General features: G+C 43.9%; 1 protein-coding gene across 5 annotated transcripts in view; it reads right to left on the bottom strand.

The window, feature by feature from the left end:
• The window catches only part of LOC147009489 (uncharacterized), an 83,530-nt gene that overhangs the window by 31,209 nt on the left and 32,166 nt on the right, over positions 1-20,155 (bottom strand). For 4 of the 5 annotated variants that reach the window (XR_015052831.1, XM_085861853.1, XM_085861856.1 and 1 more), the window contains 3 exons: positions 18,307-18,589; positions 16,762-16,956; positions 619-729 (listed from right to left, as the gene is read on the bottom strand). Coding sequence is in view for 4 of the 5 variants with exons in the window: in XM_085861856.1 (XP_085717982.1) it covers positions 619-729; positions 16,762-16,956; positions 18,307-18,589 (589 nt within the window). In the remaining variant the exon portion in view is untranslated. The remainder of the gene's footprint in view (positions 1-618; positions 730-16,761; positions 16,957-18,306; positions 18,590-20,155) is intronic. The other variant, XM_085861854.1, reaches the window with a different exon arrangement.

The following is a 20,155-nucleotide window of genomic DNA, read 5'->3' as shown; positions in this document are numbered from 1 at the left end:
GCCTGTGCTGATGTTAGAGAAGAAAGACCAAAGGGCACTGCATGACGAAGCCAATAATGTTGTGCCGTTCCTTAAACCCACATGTTATTCAGGGCAAAATGAAGCATATTCTGCATGTATTTTGGAGGGCCAACACAAAGGTTGCCATGCAGGGGTTATGGGTAGATTGAGGAGGGGTGGGTAGTGTGACCATCATTTGTGGGGGATGGTGGTGGGGGACAGTTTATGCGAACATAGAGATGCTTTATGCACAGTTGCTGGGAGATGGTTTATGACTGTTGTATGCACACAACTGGTGGCAAATTGTTTATGAGTGGCTGTTGGGAGATGGTTTTAGAACTGTTTTAAGCATGCAGCTGGTTGGAGATGCTTTTTGCACTCACAAAAAATGCGAATTGATGATAGTACAAATTGAGGATAACAGGATACAAGGTACATTATTGTTGGTTCAAATATTTCACTTAATAATGTAATTTGAGAAAATGGATGTTTGAGAAATTGTTCCACAATGGTTATTATTTCGTAAAGAAATGAAATCAAAAAGTAAGGTTTTTATCCTTCACACCAGAGTTCATCATCAAACTGTCCAAAACAAAATCTATAAGCATTGACAGAAACCTTCATGGGGATGGCTCTCGAAGAAAGAAGCTTCAGAGTCATTTGGTTCTGGTAGATCCAGGTGGACATCAATGTCATGCTCAGTTTTCACTTCCACTTTCACAAATAAATCTGGAAAAGTAACTTTTATTAAATGCTGGCAGTATTGAGTCACATGCATAGCTGGTTATACAAGTCTTAAAATAGCAAAATAAATATTGCATTAAAATCATTGATTTCAGGTCTTCCTTAAAGAGAGAAAATAAAACATTTCTGGGGAATAGCATAGAATCAAAGCATGAAAATGTCAAAGCATAAAACATTCTGTACAAACTGCCTCAATGTTACGAGATGCTTCTTTCCTGACGACAACTTCAGTGGGAATTTCACCATCACCCAGGCTGCTGATACAATGCCCTGTGCTGGTGAGGGCAGGAATTTGGAATTTGCCTATGTAATGGTGCTCGCGGTACCAATTAGGTATCAGTACCATTTGGGTCATGAGGTGAATGTGATTTTTATCATAGGTACTGGTACCAAGTAGGTATCAGTACCATTTGGGTCATGAGGTGATTGCGATTCCAAATATTGGATGGACTGCTCAAGGCCATCCTCAAGCAATGGTTCCATAGATTGTTTATCCACGATCCAAAATTTGATATCACATTCACCTCATGACCCAAGTAATACTGATACCTACTTGGTACCAGTACCTATGATAAATATTGTCAGAGAAAACACTTTCGACGTGAAAACCCCCCAAAGAAAAAAACAAAAATAAAAATCAAGTTTCTGAGGTGTGTTTTTTCAAAGTTGGGGTTGGGACCCTAGGTTTGGGAACCCCTGGCTTAGAGGTACACACACTCACATACAAGCTGTCTAGCCTGGGTTTGAATCCCAACCCAGCTATAAGCTGTCATCCCAGTGTTTCATCAGGAAGGTAATCCTGAAATGTGTATGTGCCATCCCTCGGATGGACATTAAATGGGAATCCCATCTGCTAACATTCGTTGGTGGATCTTAAAGATCCTACAATGTCCCTCGTGGTAATGTGGAAATATTCCTTTTTAAACAAGTTGTCTTTTCTTTTAATGTAGTCACTGTTTCTTTTTACCGATCTACTCACTTGCTCTTAATATAATCAATTCCTTATGTTCAGTTATCCATTTCTTTGTATTGAAAAGTATATAATCACATTGCCTTAAACCAAGTATATTGACCGGGACCTGTAACCTAATGTTTTATCTCCCACCTCTCCTCCACTCCCTTCATGTCTGCTTGTAGTATCTTGTTTAACAACCTTTTGACCAGTAAAATGCCTTTCTCGTGTGACCAAGGCCAGCTGTAGGTCATCATGACCAAACTTCTTTTTCTTTTTTTCTCTTTCTCTTTCTCTCTCTCTCTTTCTTTATCTCTTTGTTCTCCCAGGCCGCTCCACTCCTACCAAGGTGTGTATGTGTGTATATATATATATATATATATATATATATATATATATATATATATATATATATATATATATATATATATATATATATATATATATATATATAGTTACGAATTTTGGAATTCAATTGCACACAACATACAGGTTCCTTTAGTCAGCTATGTCAATAAGTGCTTGTTCCCTCGATCCATGCTTCTCAACCAGTGGGCCGCGGAGCCCTCACAGGTGGGCCGCGAGGTCGGCAAAAAAGAAAAGAAAAGAAGAAGTATATAAAAAAGGGTCTGATCTTACTGTGTAAGACTTACACGACACAGCTGGAATTCAGCTAGGTCTGTTTGTACTTCCGTCTTTCCGAAACCGTCTAGCGAGCGCGCGCACGAGAGAGATACATGGAGTCATTTTGTGCTGACGTACGTCATGTTTATGCAGTGGTGGTTTACGCGCGTTCGATCTACATGTAACTGTGATGTGAACGTACTATATCCGTGTGTATGTGTGTATTGTGCACGTGCACATATATGTGATGTGTGTGTATGCATGTACGTCTGTACATGGAGAAGACAAATCTGCTACGGAAAAATCTCGAAAGGTTGTGGTGAGGAAATATGACCCCGATTACATTAAATATGGATTCACGATGGCAGGCAGTGATGTTGAGCCAAAAGCACAGTGTGTTGAATGTGCTGAAATCCTGTCAAACGAGGCACTTAAACCATCAAAGCTTCAGAGACACTTAAACACAAGACACCCGAATAGTGCAGGTAAGCCAAAGGAATATTTTGAGAGGAAAAGTGCTGGACTTCAGGCACAGCAGAAAGTGATTACAACATTTACAACTCAGTTAAAATCAGCATTGAAAGCCAGCTACATGGTTGCTGCTCGTGTTGCTTGTAGCAAGAAAGCTTTCACAATCGCGGAGGAGCTTATTTTACCCAGTGCTGTTGATATATCGAGAAATTCTTGGAGAGGCAGCTGCAACCAAACTTCAGTCCGTATCACTCTCTAATGATACTGTGATGAGAAGAATTGTTGAAATGAGTGATGACATTGAATGCCAACTGGTGGAAAAAATAAAGGCCAGTCTGTATTTTTCCATTCAGTTGGATGAATTTACTGACATTAGCAATAATGCTTTATTGCTAGTTTTCGTGAGGTACTGTGGGGAGAGTGATGTTCATGAAGATCTACTGTTTTGCAAAGACCTTCCCACAAAAACAGCTGCAGATGATGTAATGCTTTTGCCTTGACAAATACTTCACTGACAAGAGTATTGATTGGAAGAACTCCGTAGGTGTGTGCACAGATGGTGCTGCATCAATGACAGGAGTCTATCGTGTTGTTGTAAAACAGATCCAACAGAGGGTGCCAGATGCCAAGAAGACCCACTGCTTCTTACATAGAGAAAATCTGGCAACAAAGCAGATGTCACCAGAACTGAATGAAGTCATTAATGTAGCTGTTAAAACTGTGAACTTCATCAAGAAGAGTGCACTCAACTCAAGGTGTTTTGCTGCACTGTGTGAAAGACTTGATTCTGATCACTTGCAGCTTCTGTACCACAGTGAGGTGAGGTGGCTTTCAAGAGGACGTATGATTAATCGCCTCTTTGAACTGAGACATGAAGTCCACATGTTCCTTGAAGAGAAACACTCACCACTTGCTGATCATTACAGTAATGATAACTTTTGTGCCAAATTGGCTTACCTGTCAGATGTGTTTGACCAGTTAAATCAGCTCAACATATCAATGCAAGGTAGGAACAGTTCAGTGTTCTTGGTTGCTGACAAAATTGAAGGCTTCAAGAAAGAGCTTATTCTTTGGAACAGAAAAATGAAGGATGGACGACTTGAGATGTTTCCACTTTGAGTGAAACTTTAGAATCCACTCCTCATACAGACATATCTGGGCTCATAATCCAGCATTTGACCGAGTTATCACAAAAGTTTGCAGACTACTTTCCAGAGGACCCAAGGCAAGGAAACCTTTGGATTTTGAACCCTTTCTCAGTGTATCCTGCTTCAGAAGATGTGGCCTTGTCCGTTGTACCTTAAAATGAACTGATGGAACTTTATGCAGACAGTAGTCTGAAGCTTCAGCATGCACAAGTAGACCTTCCTTCATTCTGGATATTGGCCAGCAGTGAATACACTTCTTTGTCAAAGAGTGCCATCAGATTTCTTTTACCATTCACCACAACCTATCTCTGTGATCGGGCTTCTCGACTGAAACTGTGACAAAATGAAAAGCACGAAATAGTCTAAAAACAGACACTCTGAATGCCACTTTGCATGTGAGCCTGTCCCCCATCAAACCATGACTTGACCATCTTATTTCCAAGAAGCAAGCGCAAGTGTCTCATTAAAGGTAAGCATAATGATTTGTTTTGACATTAAGTTTTATTGCCATTTTTCTCATTACGATTCTGTATGATGGGCCTCGAAAATTTCCTCAGAGCCAGAGTGGGCCTCGAGTTGAAAAGGTTGAGAAGCACTGCCCCAGATAGCTCACCTTTCATTGTTTAAATGTTCAGAAATCGATTGGATGCGCTGCGGATCAATTTAATAGTTAGGGAACGAACAATGGAGACATCCCTCCCCCTCTTCTGCGAAGAGGAAGAACCACCCTGCCGTCCCGTGACTCATGATGTCAACAACTCCCTCCCACCCATGGCTGAGCGGGGGATGGAGCACGAGGGCATGAGTCATGAGTCACGCCGGGAGCGGGGGAAGGGCTGGAGAAGGATAAGAGGAGATCTTTTCTTTTGTTTGTGGGCACAGTTGGAGAAGGGAGTTGAGGGGAGTCGTTCAGCAGACCGTCGGGTCCCGCTTGGCTTGCGTTAGGGTTTGGGTTGAGGCCTTCGGAAGCTTTTTGCTTCGGCTGGCTCAGTGAGCTTCGGCTGCGGCCTGGCTCGGGAGGAGGCTTTTTGCTTTGGTGGTTCAGTGAGCTTCGGCTTCTGTTTGGCTCAGGAGAGATTTTTGCTTCGGGCTGCTTTGTTTTGGAAGGAAGTTGAGCCGGTTACTCAGATCGAGCTGCGAATGGTGGCTTCTTCTTCTTCTTCTTCTTGGCTCGTGGAGCTCTTTGTTCTCCATTTTGGTTCCCGGCTTGGTGCGACTCATCGACCTCTTCTTGGAGGTGGATCCTCGGGGAAGCGATGCATCGACGGGAAGGATCGGCGCCTCGTATCACTAGCACGTGTTGAGAAGCGTGGGAGGATTTGTGGGAACTCGGGCGGGATCGCGGCTCACGGCGATTGGATCCAGCTCGCTCTCGCTGGAGCCCGGGTCCGAACAACTTGAAGACCACACGATGCGGAGAGGTTCAAGATAGGTTCTGGGTTTCAGCTCACCTGTACTCTGAGCTGGAGCTCGTTATTAAAGGCCTCTGCCACCATTTCTTGGGTGTGTGTGTGTGTGTGTGTGTGTGCGTACGCATGTCCGTGGGCCCGTCTAATAAGTAGGAAATTGTTAAGTGCTTTGTGTGCTGTAAATGTTTGCATTGCATTTCATATAGATGGTCGTAGTTCTTTTGTCGTGCTTTTGTTGCTTGTATAATTGCATACGTGTTTTGCCTTGTTTAATTGCATACGTGCTTTATTATAAGAAATGTCCTTGTGATAATGTAAACCTGTTCGTTGTGTCCATTCCCTCATTGAACTGCCCCATCTTGCACTCGGAATATAGTTGGTTTTTAAAGAACCGGTAAAGTGATCGGGTCCAACGGGACTGCGCGATAATACCCCGCTCGGTTATCACAAAAGGAAGCGAGCTGCTTAAGCGGCTCGTTTCCAAGCGGTCCCGTTGAGGTACATTCTCTCGGTAACCTACCCGCGCGAATAATTAGGTAAATTGAAGATTTGGCGATCGGAACCTGTAGCACGGGTAGAGTGCGGACAAGGTTGTGGTGTGGATAAAAACACACCCGTGGCTGGTTTCCGGCGTTGATCCGGAAAGCCGCGACTGGATTGTCCGTTTGGTGGGCGAAGCGACCGGTATTGGTTAGACGCGGTCGTTCGCACGCCAGCGGGCGGAAATCTACAACACTGGTGTCAGGAGTGGGATTCAAATCCATCCCGCCTCCAACCAAATTAATGGGAATCGGATCAGGGGTGTGTAGAGCGACCCTCGATTCCCATTAAATTGCGGGCTTTTAAATTATTTCCGATAAACAACATGGCGGTTCAAGGTGAACGGGGACAGCAGGGATTAGGAATTGATGTGGAAATAGTGGAACCCATGGCCCAGGATGAAATCCCCGAGCAGGACATTGATGTGCAGGAGCAACCCCCCCCCCCCCCACGATCGAACCCAGAGCCCGAAATGGGCGCAGCGGCAGAGGCCGCGGTGGATGACACCCCCTCCCCCTCTCCGTCAAAATCCTTCCCCGGCCCCCAGCGAAACAGAGTCCGATAATGGCGGATCGGCCCTGCTTGAGCCATCAGTCGTCGCACAGATGGTGGAAATGATTGCGCAACAAATGAAAAACATAATGAATACGAATATGCAACAAATAAACAGCAAGATGGATACAAATGCGTGCAAAATGGACGAAATGAATAACAGAATGGAAACAAACACAAATGAAATAAAAACAAATGCGTGCAGGATGAATAACAGAATGAATGCGAATATGACAAACAAAATGAAAAAAACTGCGGTGTGAGATGCGATGCGTGGGGCGATGCCTGCAGGCGGGCATAATGGCGGTGAAACGTGCTGGAGCGAGCGAACAGAAGGGGAGTGTGGACTGTGTTGGCCCCGCGGTGGAGGACAAAATAATTCAGGAGACGTGTTGGACAAGACTCGTAACGGCAGAGAAAGTGACGGTGACACAGAGGGAGAAATTAAATGGGGTGACTGAGACGTGTACGGCAAGACACGTAGAGACGAGGGAGATAACAAGGGAGACGCGGGAAGTAAAAGAATTAACAGACGCGGGAGATAGAAAAAGTAGAAGAGAGACTACACGATAAAGACGGGGTGGAAGAAACTGAACACACACACACACACAGAGGTAGCGAGGGACCATGAGGGGGTGCTTGGGGAATGTGTCGTGACCCGGTGCAAGCAGCCGGATAGCCTCCTCCAGGAACAAGGGGAGGGAATATTTCCCCTTGAAGCGGATCTCGACTATGTGGGTCCGGTCGAGTTTAACGAGTTAGAGGGGTAGCAAGTGCTGTGGACGAGTGCACGCGGAGCTTGGGGGGTTTGGAGACCCCGGGACCCCTTGTAGTGGCACAATTCCCCATTGTGAATGTCCCGGTGTGTGTGTACGAGTGAGCCGAGGCTTCGTTGGGCCTCGAGACAGGACGCTAGTCTCTCCCTATTCCCCTCCAGAGAGGGAACGTCGGGGTTGGGAGTAGGCGAGGTGGACATGATAGGCCAGCCAGACAATGATGATAAAGGGGGTTAGGGAGACAATTATAAAAGGGAAATAAAAATAATAAAAATAAAGAGGGGATAAATGTTGTTGTGTTGTGTGGCAAATTAAGGGAGTGGGTATGGACAGCGACAGGCAAGGCAAAGGCGATAGAGTGGGCGGGGGGGGGGGGGGTGAGACAGTTGGTTAGGTCCGAGCCCGCCTTCAGAGCGGCCGGCACCACCGCACTCCCTCCAGACCTGATGGAACCACACCAGAGACCGGCCAGCTTCATTGCCGGCCTGTTGTGCTGCAGCCGCCTGTTCTGCATGGACTTGCCTTGCCATGCCTCGTTTGCCTGCCTCTGCCATGACCCCATGCTTGCTAGCCCTTGTTTGCGTTTGCTCCTGTGTCCATCCATCACCATGTGTGCCAGGACCATCCAGTTTTGCAAGGACTGCCCTGCAGGTAGCCCATGCATCCATCATGCTCATTTGTGTTTTGCGGCCATCTCCATCCATTCCCCTGCATCAATGGACTTTGAAACGACTTTTACCTTCTCCCCTTTCACAGATCACAAGTCCTGGGCCATGGTTAAGTAATGGATAAGTTGAGTGGAAGTTGTAAATATGTGGAACCCCACCTGCATGTTTGTTTTAGCGCCGGCAATTTTTGTTAAGTTGTCCGAATGAGTCTGAGAGTTTGTTCAGCGAGTTATGCAGTGCATTAGGTTATTTATTTTTGGGACACATATAAAGAAATGTCGCACTCAGGGTTCCGAAGGTAGAACGTACTGGGGGAAAACTTACACATGCTGGTCACATGAAAATTTGACGACTCGGGACGAGTCTGTAAAAAGGGGAGGGGTAGTGTTACGAATTTGGGAGTTTGATTGCACACAACATACAGGTTCCTTTAGTCAGCTATGTCAATAAGTGCTTGTTCCCTCAATAGCTCACCTTTCATTGTTTAAATGTTCAGAAATCGATTAGATACGCTGTGGATCGATTTAATAGTTAGGGAACGAATAATGGAGACATCCCTCCCCCTCTTCTGCGAAGAGGAAGAACCACCCTGCCGTCCCATGACTCATGATGTCAACAACTCCCTCCCACCCGTGGCTGAGCGGGGGATGGAGCACGAGGGCATGAGTCATGAGTCACGCCGGGATTGACGGAAGGGCGGGAGAAGGATAAGAGGTGATCTTTTCTTTTGTTCGTGGGCAGAGTTGGAGAAGGTAGTTGAGGGGTCGTTCAGCAGACCGTCGGGTCCTGCTTGGCTTACGTTAGGGTTGAGGCCTTCGGAAGCTTTTTGCTTCGGCTGGCTCAGTGAGCTTCGGCTGCGGCCTGGCTCGAGAGGAGGCTTTTTGCTTTGGTGGTTCAGTGAGCTTCGGCTTCTGTTTGGCTCGGGAGAGCTTTTTGCTTCGGTGGTTCAGTGAGCTTCGGCTTCTGTTTGGCTCGGGAGAGCTTTTTGCTTCGGGCTGCTTTGTTTTGGAAGGAAGTTGAGCCGGTTGCTTGGATCGAGCTGCGAATGGTGGCTTCTTCTTCTAATTCTTCTTCTTCTTCTTCTTCGTTTGTGGAGCTCTTTGTTCTCCATTTTGGTTCCCGGCTTGGTGCGACTCATAGACCTCTTCTTGGAGGTGGATCCTCGGGGAAGCGACGCATTGACGGGAAGGATCGGCGCCTCGTCTCACCAGCACGTGTTGAGAAGTGCGGGAGGATTCGCGGGAGCTTGGGCGGGATCGCGGCTCATGGCGACTGGATCCAGCTCGCTCTCGCTGGAGCCCGGGTCCGAACAACAAGAAGACCACACGAGGTGGAGAGGTTCAAGATAGGTTTTGGGTTTCAGCTCACCTGTCCTCCGAGCTGGAGCTCGTTAGTAAAGGCCTCTCCCACCATTTCTTGGGTGTGTGTATGCGTACGTGTGTCCATGGGCCCGTCTCATAAGTAGGAAATTGTTAAGTGCTTTGTGAGCTGTAAATGTTTGCATTGCATTTCGTATGGATGGTCGTAGTTCTTTTGTCGTGCTTTTGGTGCTTGTATAATTGCATACGTGTTTTGCCTTGTTTAGGCCTAAGTCACATTTGCACTACGGCGAGGATACGGCGGCCGTACGCCCTCTGAATTGACAGAAACGTGCGGCGGCCGCAGAGTTTCTGAGGTGGCCTCAGCGTGGCCCTACGCCGTATGGCTATATTTTACAGGCCGTAAGGTCGCCGTGGAATTATAACGCGGAGTTATAACTTTTTTCATTTCTACGTTCGCTGTAGCAATTCGACAGGCCGAAAAAAAAACTGGTTAAAAAAAAAATAATAATAATAATAATAATAATAATTAACCCATTCGTTACCGTCCGTCTGGCCGCACGTTCGCCTTTGGGAGCCCCTGCGGTCGCCTTGCCTTGCGCCTTGATTCAGTCGCCTTGCGGGCACCTTGCATCTGCCTTGAAAATTATATGGCCGCCGCAGGAACGCCCTAAGGTCACCGTGCGACATCAAATCAATGACCGTACGGCAACCCCACGTTTTCGGTCTCCACAATTTATAAATACGCCGTGCAGCTCCCCGAAAAATAAAAACATATGTGACTGCTACATTGTGTGACCCTGGAAATACTGCGGCCGCCGTATAATTGCTAATGGCCGTAGATTTTGGAGACCCCACAGCCGCCATGGCAAATGTGACCTAGGCCTTACCTACCCGCGCGAACAATTAGGTAAATCGAAGATTTGGCGATTGGACCCTGTAGCGCGGGTAGAGTGCGGACAAGGTTGTGGTGTGGTTAAAAACACATCCGTGGATGGTTTCCGGCGTTTATCCGGAAACCCGCGACTGGATTGTCCGTTCGGTGGGTGAAGCGATCGCTATTGGTTTGACGCAGTCTTTCGCACGCCGGCGGGCGGAAATCTACAACAATATATATACATATATATATATATATATATATATATATATATATATATATATATACATATATTTACACACATGCATATATATCGGGAAATGTAAGCTTAGTTTAGTGCAAATCATTGTGGATGTTACCACATCTCAGTGTTTTGGACACTGTACCGCGTAATAAATGTTCTTTGATCAAATGTACTTTGCTTGTGGACAGTGGATTATTTGTGTATTGCAAGATTTGAGTAATAGCATTTACACAGAGTAGATTTACAAATTCCACAACAGTGGTAAGCTATCGCCAGCACCATGGGCAAATTCCAAATTCCTGCCCTCACCAGCACAGGGCATTGTATCAGCAGCACAGCCCACATAGGACCACACACAAATCTGTTGCTTGACTCCACTCAACATGGCACCGAAACGAAATGATATGGCCACCCTACCATCTTTTGAAATTGTACCAGGTGGCACTATATGGTATACATTTGCATACAGGAAAACCATGGGGTAGCCTTCCCGGGTTAGATTGCGGTAGTGAGTGTCGGGGTGGTGCTGAGGTGTCGTCCACCAGAGGCGTTTCCTTGGGTTAACCTCAAGCAGTCCCTTCGGGTGGGTATCTGGAATGTCCAATCCCAAAGAGAGGATGATCAGCTGAGCTCAAGCGTTTGAACATTGGTATTGCAGCACTCTTTGTGGTTCGGAGACCGGATAGTGGCGAGATCCTGGTGGTTGGTTACACCTAGTATTGTTCTGGTCACTCTGATCATTGCCATACCCAAGGAGTTGCTGTAGCTATGTTCAATAAGCTGATTCCAATGGTAATTGAGCTAAAACAGGTCAACGAGCGTATTATGAGACGAAGGATTCGTCACTCCTTGGGTGTCGTTTCTCTGATGTCTGGATATGCTCCAACTGAGGCGAGTGATCTCACCGTGAAGGACGCATTCTATGCCACGTTCGAGTCTGTGGTTGATCAGTGCCCCCAGGTGAGATACTCTTCTCGTCTTGGTGGATTTCATTACATCAACTGGAACGGGTAAGGACGGTCATGAGACATGTGTTGGTCCCTATGGTTCAGGAACTGTGAACCAGAATAGCACCAAGTTCCTTGACTTTGCAATGAGCCATGGACTTAGGGTGGCTGGTTCATGGTTTCATTGCCCACAGGCTCATTACTGGACTTGGTATTCTAACGATGATGGTGTGGCAGAGGAGATTGACCATGTGCTCGTTGATGGTCACTGGAGGATGATCTAGAACTTGAGAGTCGACCGGAGAGCTCAGTTCTTCATTACCGACCACAGGCTTGTGGTTGCAACTCTGAAGTTTCAGCTTCAAATTAATCCCCGAGAATGATACCATCCGAGCCTCGGCTGGATGTTGGCAAGCTCAAGGATGAGAGGGTAGCTGAGGAGTTTGCGGACTGGCTGAGTGGGGATTTTGTGGGGTCCGATGGTTTGGGGAATCCTGAAGAGTTGTGGAGTGCCTTAAAGACCATCATCCTTGATGTTGCCAGTGGATGTCTTGGAACTCACCGGAGTGCAAAGAAGAATTTTGTCTCTCAAGGGCAGGGCCGGATTTTCCAATAGGCAACATAGGCCATTGGCCTTGGGCCCACCAGTAACTGGGGGCCCACCGGGGACTTTTGGGTTCTCTGATCGGTTTCATTGTATGCTATTTATTATGCATTGTATTTCATTTTAATTTATTATGCTTGTTTCATTGTATTTTTCCATTATTCCTATGTGTAAGATGTACATGATATGGAACTCGATTTACTTTGATGTACTTTGATGCACTTAATATGGAATTAATTTGATTAAAAATTATTGATGTGCTACATTATGTTGTAATTCTTGTTTTTTTACATTACAATATTACGATATATATATATATATATATATATATATATATATATATATATATATATATATATATATATATATATATGGGGGGGCGCACTGATAAGGTTTGACCTCGGGCCCACAAGCAAGTAAATCTGGTCTTGCTCAAGGGACACTGGATACCATTGACCAGAGTTGCAGGGCCAGGCTGAATTGCAGCGCCAAGCTGTTCAGAGAGTTGAGGCATAAAACTGTACGTGCGCTAAGGGTGGACAAAGAGGCCTATGTGCAAGGAATCTGTGAGGGGGTAGAGCATCACCTGTGGTCAAGTGATTCTCGTCCTGCTTACAGGGGAATTCACGCATTGCATTCCTCCAAGCCCGTCCCTCGGTGTACTGCAGTTACAGCAGAGGGCGGAGGGCTCTTAACAGAGGAGACCAAAGTGAAGGCCCGCTGGGCTGGTTATTTTGAGCAGATATACCAGGTTGATTCACCAGCTGTTGGGTTGGATGTCAGGGGTGTTACCATCCCCATTACTGACCCTCCAATCAACTGTGGTCCACCTTCGTTTGTGGAAACACAGGCTGTGGTGAACCGGTTGAAATGGGAAAGCTCCTGGGATCTGTGGCATCCAAACTGAACTTCTCAAGGCTGGTGGAAATGCTGGACTCATGTCATTGCATGCAGTTCTGTGTTCTGCCTGGAACACAGGCATCATCCCAACTGACTGGAAGAGGGGCCTTGTTGTCCCTCTCTGGAAAGCGAAGGGTAATTGCCAAGGTTGCAACAACTACCGATGGATGACGCTGCTCTCAGTGCCAGGCAAGGTGTTTGCTCGGATAATTCTTGATCGGGTTTGCAACCATCTGCTCGAGCATGAGCACCCAGAGCAGTCAGGCTTTACACCAAAAAGTTCAACGACTGACTGTATCCTTGCCCTTCGGGTCCTCACCGAATGTAGACGAGAGTTTCGGCAGGGACTGCTTGCAGCCTATGTTGATCTCTGCAAAGCGTATGATTCAGTGAATCGGGATGCCCTCTGGAGGATTCTCAGTTTTCGTGGAGTGCCACCGAAACTGATCAATCTGATGTCTGAACTATACTCTGGAACTGAGAGTGCTGCGAGATGTGGTGATTCCATCTCCGACTTGCTTCCAGTTGTTACTGGAGTTCGTGTACTGGCATCCACACTTTTCAGCGCTTGTGTGGACTGGTTTCTCAGGAGGATGTTGGAGATCAAGCTGCGGTGCTTCATTTAGGAATGTCAAGATCTCTGAACTTGATTTCCCAGATGATGCAGTCATTGTTGCAGAGACTCTGAAGATCCTTTTGGGGGCTGATGGGGAAAATTTACTTTTTAAACAACTTCTTAAATGTACGCACTGCTTTCTGAATGTATACGAATTATAATCCATTGTTTATGTTCAATTACTATTCATTTCTTTGTATTGAAACTTATATCATCAAACACCTTAAACCAAGTGTATTTACTTCAACCTGTCATATATATCTATATCTATATCTATATCTATATCTATATCTATATCTATATCTATATCTATATCTATATCTATATCTATATCTATATCTATATCTATATCTATATCTCTCTCTCTCTCTCTCTCTCTCTCTCTCTCTCTCTCTCTCTCTCTCTCTCTCTCTCTCTCTCTCTCTCTCTCTCTCTCTCTCTCTCTCTCTCTCTCTCTCTCTCTCTCTCTCTCTCTCTCTCTGTAGTACGTCAGGCCTCCTCAACGATTTATGTAAAAGCTTTTGACCAGTACGATAAAACGTCGAAGATGTCTTTGCCATGTGAAATTAGCCTCATCAAGGTCAGTTGTAAGTCATCATGACCAAACTCCCCCTCCATCTCTTTGTTCTCTCAACCCTCCACTACTCCTCCGAAGGTATATATATATATATATATATATATATATATATATATATATATATATATATATATATATATATATATATATATATATATATATATATATATATATATATATATATATATATATATATATATAGATAGAATGTAAACTCGACTTTAGTGCAAACCATTGAAATGTTCTACATTTGATGTTTTGTAGCTCCGTGATATCGCAAATAAATTTTCTCTGTTTGAATGTACTTTCCTTGTGTACAGTGGATTATTTTGTGTTGCAAAATTTGAATAATAGGATTTTGCACTGAATCCTTTTTTAAGAGTTCCACAACAATTTGGTGCCGTGACTGAAATGTACTAATCCCTGGACGCAGCCCATGGTCCAGAGGGACGGCGAACGCTTGAGCATCACAGACGAGAAGGTAAGCGAAGAGCGTTCACCCCCCATCCCTGACAGGGGGCCTGCCTTTTAATGGGTAATGTACATGAATGAAGGAAAGTACATGTCAGAAAATCTTTATTGATAGGCCTGAGAGGATCCTGCGGTTAGAGACCGCTTAAGCCTCCGGGGCTGAAGTGAGATCGGGGATCTGTAACAGGGAGTTAGAGCCTCCGCCGTGCTTCGAGCGGGTTGGGTACCTGGCTCGCTGTACACGGTACAGCAAAGGCAAAGGGGAAAGGCCATCGCCGGCGGCCAAAAGGAGGGGAGTTGGAGTCCCACCTCTGCAAAAAGAAGGGTTTGAGGCCCTTCTTTTTGCAGGGAAAAGAAAAAGAAGGGAAAAAGATGATACTCAGTTGCATAATATTCCAATCCTTTGCCTAATTAACCTTAAATCACTTCAGCGTCAAATTATTTGTTTGAAAGGTTATAAAATAAGTGTATTAGGTTTCACCTACATGTAATCAGTGGCCTCACTTAAAAATTAAGCTTCTCTACTAATGTAAGGAGTTTTCAGGCAGAACTCACTTGGTCAACCAACAAGGAAAACATGAAGACCAAGGAACTTTCCAAAGAAGTCAGACATAAAATGATGGACAAGCACCGTTCAGGAGAGGGTTAAAAGAAGATTTCAAAATCACTTATTATTCTTTGAGCACAGTAAAACCATCATTAAGAAGTGAACGGTATCATACAACCCAGACTCTACCCAGATCAGGTCACCCATCCAAACTCAACAGTCGGGCAAGCAGAAAGTTGGTACGGGATGTCACTGTAAATCCAGCAATGACTGAAAGATCTGCAAGGCTCCATGTCTGAGATTGGGGTCAGTGTTCATCAATCAACTACATCCTGTTTCCTTCACAAAGATGGCTTCTATGGACAGGTGGCAAGAAAGAAGCCATCACCGAAAAAGATGCACCGAAAAGCTCGAATGGATTTTGTCAAAAGCATCTTCATGAAACTGTAGGCACGTGCAGAGAGTTTTTGTGGTCAGATGAGACCAAAATTGTACGTTTTGAATGTCTGACCCAAACCTAAAACTGCACCTCACCCAGTCGTCGCCATCCCTCCCATCAAGCAGCGTGGTGGCAGCATCATGTTATGGGGCTGCTTTTCATCAGAAGGGACTGGCAAGCATGTCAGGATAGAAGGGACAAAGGATGTTGCAAAGTACAGAAGTATCCTTGATGAAAACCTGGTCAAGTCAGGCATGCATCAAACTGGGTCAGAGATTCACATTTCAGCAGGACAATGATCCAAAGCACAAAGCTAAAGTCACACTGTAGTGGCTGAATAAGAAGAAAATAAATGTTCTAGTGGCCCAGACAAAGTCCTGACCTGAGCCCCATTGAACATTTATGACGAGACTTGAAGAATCTTTGACTCTTCGACTCAGATTCTGCAACCGCTCCAGACGGCATCAGCCCACGTGTCCGAAAAACCTGCTCCTCTGCTCTTGCTCACTGTCTCTCTATTCTATTCACCCTCTCATTTGCTCAAGGTCATCTGCCATCTGCTTGGAAATCAGCAAACATTACTGCCCTGCATAAAAAAGGTGCAAAAACAGATCCCTGCAACTACAGACCAATCAGCCTTCTCAGCTGCAAAAGGTGCTTCCACCAAGGACTGACCTCTGGGTGGAATATTTGTTTGATCTCTTCACTTATGAATAAAAAAATTCATTTGGAAAAATTGTCTTCATAATTCATCTAAATGTGGCATTATTGGTTGGGGGTGAATACTTTTGCAGGACACTGGAAATCCATGATCACTACCTGCCTCCAATCTTTCATTTTTGTCACCTACAGAAACAGCTTCCACATTCTCTTCATTTACATTCTCCCCTCCAGGTGTTCAAGACAGCTGTTCACCATCATGATCTGGGAGATCATCCACCATCCAAAAACATGACCTCTTCCACTCCAAATGACCCCATTCCAAATAAAGCGCTCCCTTTTTCCAGGTCATTGTGATTTTTTGTTCCACCTCTCCCACACCTCTTTTCATTCGTTGTTTGTTGCTCTATTACTTTTGTGTTTCATCTCATGTTCCTCTTACTCTTCTGTGTTTCATTCAACTTGTGTGCAGCTTCTTCACCCGCATGAGTCCTTCTCCCCTCACGTTCATCTCACTCTCACTTCCACTCAGCTGTTGTTTCTTGCCCCTTTCCATTTTATTCCCTTCCATTCTGCCCTCGGTCTCCCACAAGCTTGTCATGTGTTCAAAAAATTAAAACCTCGGCACCAAGTAAACACAGATCCCATCAGAAGTGATGTCGATCACACAACTCACCATTCAGCTGGTCACTTTGCTCCTCTTCCAGATCAAAGGAGTTCACGTCCTCCATTTTTATCTGCAGAATCTCAGAAGATCCTTGCAGCTCCTCAACCTTCATTCCACACCCAAACATAGTCAGCTGTTTCGATTCCGGCTGCTCACGAGAGGAATCCTTCCAACCACCAACTTGAGCATCCATGGTGGGTGAACCTTTAAAGAGGCAGAAAACATACCACTCTCCTGATGCTTGCTTCGACCTGAATACCTTGATCCCACGCAGTACCTGAATGTGAAGTATCTCTGAACTTGAGAATATCCTCTGCCTAAATCAGTTGCATCACTATAAACATTCACCTAACACACACACGCTTCATTTGACATCCCCAATATAAATTGTACGTGTGCAGGTTCTTCAGACAATACTCTAATTGTATTGCATGCTGATGTAAATTTTGATATATAAAACATATAAAACAATCAAAAAGATTAGATATTTATATAAAATCTGAACCTGTTCAGCAATTTCAGAATAAAGACATTCAATGATGAGAAGACATTACACACGAGCATCAGGGATGTGTATGAAGGAGTATTTATGCTCAAATGTAATCCATGCAGCACATGTGTGTCAATATGTGGACAGATTCCCCACGTAACTGGCTTTATAAATAAGGAACCCACTTTTAAGAAAATTCGGCATTGAATTCTCGTAAGATTTGGTCGACTGAAAAGGTCCACAAAGGCCAATAGGCCAATTTGAACTAAATTTTCTAAAATCCTCAAATTTCATCAGGATTTGCACATCAGGTGAGTGGATTCAATCAGTCATTACTTTTGAGGTTACCACAGATCAAAAGGTCAACATAGGCCATAAGGCCAACCCAAAATAGGTCAAATTTTGAAATTGTTTCTAAAATTGTCAATTTTCATCCGATTAACTTGAAATTTGAAGACCATTTCCCTATCAGGTCGGTGAATTCAACCACCTATTAATTTTGAGATCAAAATCGGCCAAAAGGCCAATTTGAGCCAAATTTTCTAAAATTGTCAATTTTCATCCGGTTGATATGAAATTTGAAGACCATTTGCATGTCAGCTTACTGAATACAACCACCAATTATTTTTGAGGTCAGCGCAAGCCAAAAGGTCAACATAGGCCAAATGCTCAAGAACTTAGGATCACTTTCTAAAATCCTCAATTTGCATATATGCATGGCTCACAAAGTGGGTACACATACTGTTACACAAAGGGCAAAAAAAAGTTCAGGGAAACATGAAATGCAACCCATTATGTTAATCTGCATGTATTCAAATTGCTAAATCTAAATTTTTAGACCTGCAGCACGTCCGGTTTTAAAGTTACCACTGAATATATACAACACTGTAAATACACGCTCAAATTGACGTGTACATAACTCGGTGTCCACCTTAACTGCTTATATTCTTGTTGATGGCTACTCTCTTCTGCATTGACAAGTTCGCTCTTGAATCCCTTTTTTGTTTTCTCCATTTTTCTCTCTGGTCATCTGTTGATTTCCTCGTCTTTTTTTTTCCACATACCGTTTTCTTTTTCCTTCTTACGAAGCCTATATTTCCGCTGACGCTCTCTTTGAAGTTCCCGGTCACGGCTCTTCACCTCTTCAGACTGTCTTAGACGATATTCTCTGATTCTTTCCTTTTCTGAGTCACAGAAGACTTTATAAAGTTCTGGATTAGCCTTTATATTAGCTCTCCACTTTTTTGAATTTTCCTTCTTGTTCTTGACAGGATCCTCCTTCAGCATAATTGCTGGCATCTTTGGGGGACATTTCTTTCGTCTGCCCACAGATTCCATCATCACAAACTGTAAAAACAATATAAGGAATGTAAATTAATTACATTGGAATTTGATTGAGGAATACACAATTTTGAAAAGAAAATTTGTTGTTCCTTAATTGCTTTTCAAAGCAATCCTTAGAAACATTAATTTGAATATGAAAGGAACAATCAGAACCCAACTCTTTTCATTTCATAAAGTAAACTGCTGTGGCAATAATAAATTATTCTTATGATAAACCTACATCTTCGACATTGTGGGAGGGGGAGTAAGGCACAAGTAATTTTTGACAAGAAAAAAAAAAAAGTGTCTCAGCATGTTAGATTGAACGGGTTGATGTGTGATTTATTTTTCCCATTATCATACTCACCACAATATTGACAGGAGTATTAATATTAATATCAATATAATCATCAATCGATTCAGTTTATTCACGGACTACAAATCATACAGACAGATACCCTGCTACTTAAATCGGTTCAATTCACTATTGGCTGTGCCGTAACACTAAGAAAATACAATGCAAATTAATATACATGGGACCAAGCCAAAGCTTGTGCCCTGAAAGATCCACAGACCGTTAATCCACGCTCAATAAACGATTCCACGACCACTTTGGTGTTATATATTAAAGAAGAACATGTAGATTTATACTCCAGATAAGCAAATACGTCATTTATTACCGTTTACGGTGCATTGTAATGATTTTCCAAGTTCCTATTCGTACATGACTGCAGACAACAAAATAATTGCGTCAGCGTTATGTATGGAAGCAATATCTAACAATTTGATTAAAATGATTGGTTCCAGCATCAAAAGTACATTCTGGTACAATTGATACAATGATAAATTATGTTACCTATCACTAAAAAGATAAATACGATCTTCAGTTAGGCGAGAATCAAAGTAATTTATGAACCCTCTACATACATTAAGCTGACACGTAAATCTTTTGTTTCCATGTCACGTTCGAATTTCGAGCTTGGCGTCAGCGTTATCTACGGGAATCAGACGGAAAAAAACAACCTAAATATTATATTTTGGGATAAGGAACAGATAACTTTTACTCTGCCTTTTTAAACAGGCTTAATATGTGATAGGAAAAAAGAAAAAAAACAACACATTTTGAGAGAGTCCGATGTTATAAATTACGAAGAAAACAGACGAGTTCAGTAGCAAAGAAAGCCACACTTGTAAGCGAAAAAATAACATTAAAATCGAATCTATTTCTTTCGAACTTATGAAAATAATCACTTTAAACATGAAAAGAAAAACATAATTCTTACCGCTCGGATCCTCACGAAGCACCAAAAAAATTAGTGTTGGTTACAATGAAGAATTATAAATCAGACAAATGCGAGTCACCTCGTTCGGCTAGGCGTCCTCATGCTGGATTCGTACGTTACGGCTCTCGCAAAGACACGGACACGAAAACAAACGCTGCGCTCGACGGCGAATGGAAATGTGCTGACACGCTTGCAAGTGCCTATTATATCCATCAATCGGGGAATTTTGCAAGATGGCAAGATTTTCTAATGCTAGCATTATTTGCGTCCGACGAGAGATGACGATTCGTACATAACGGGACTGACA

Source organism: Eptatretus burgeri, chromosome 17, assembly GCF_056783735.1.
Source record: "Eptatretus burgeri isolate ZD-2024b chromosome 17, Ebu_testis_v1, whole genome shotgun sequence".
Taxonomy (NCBI): domain Eukaryota; kingdom Metazoa; phylum Chordata; class Myxini; order Myxiniformes; family Myxinidae; genus Eptatretus; species Eptatretus burgeri.
The sequence above is the reverse complement of the archived record's forward strand: the minus strand, read 5'-3'. Positions and strand labels throughout refer to the sequence as shown.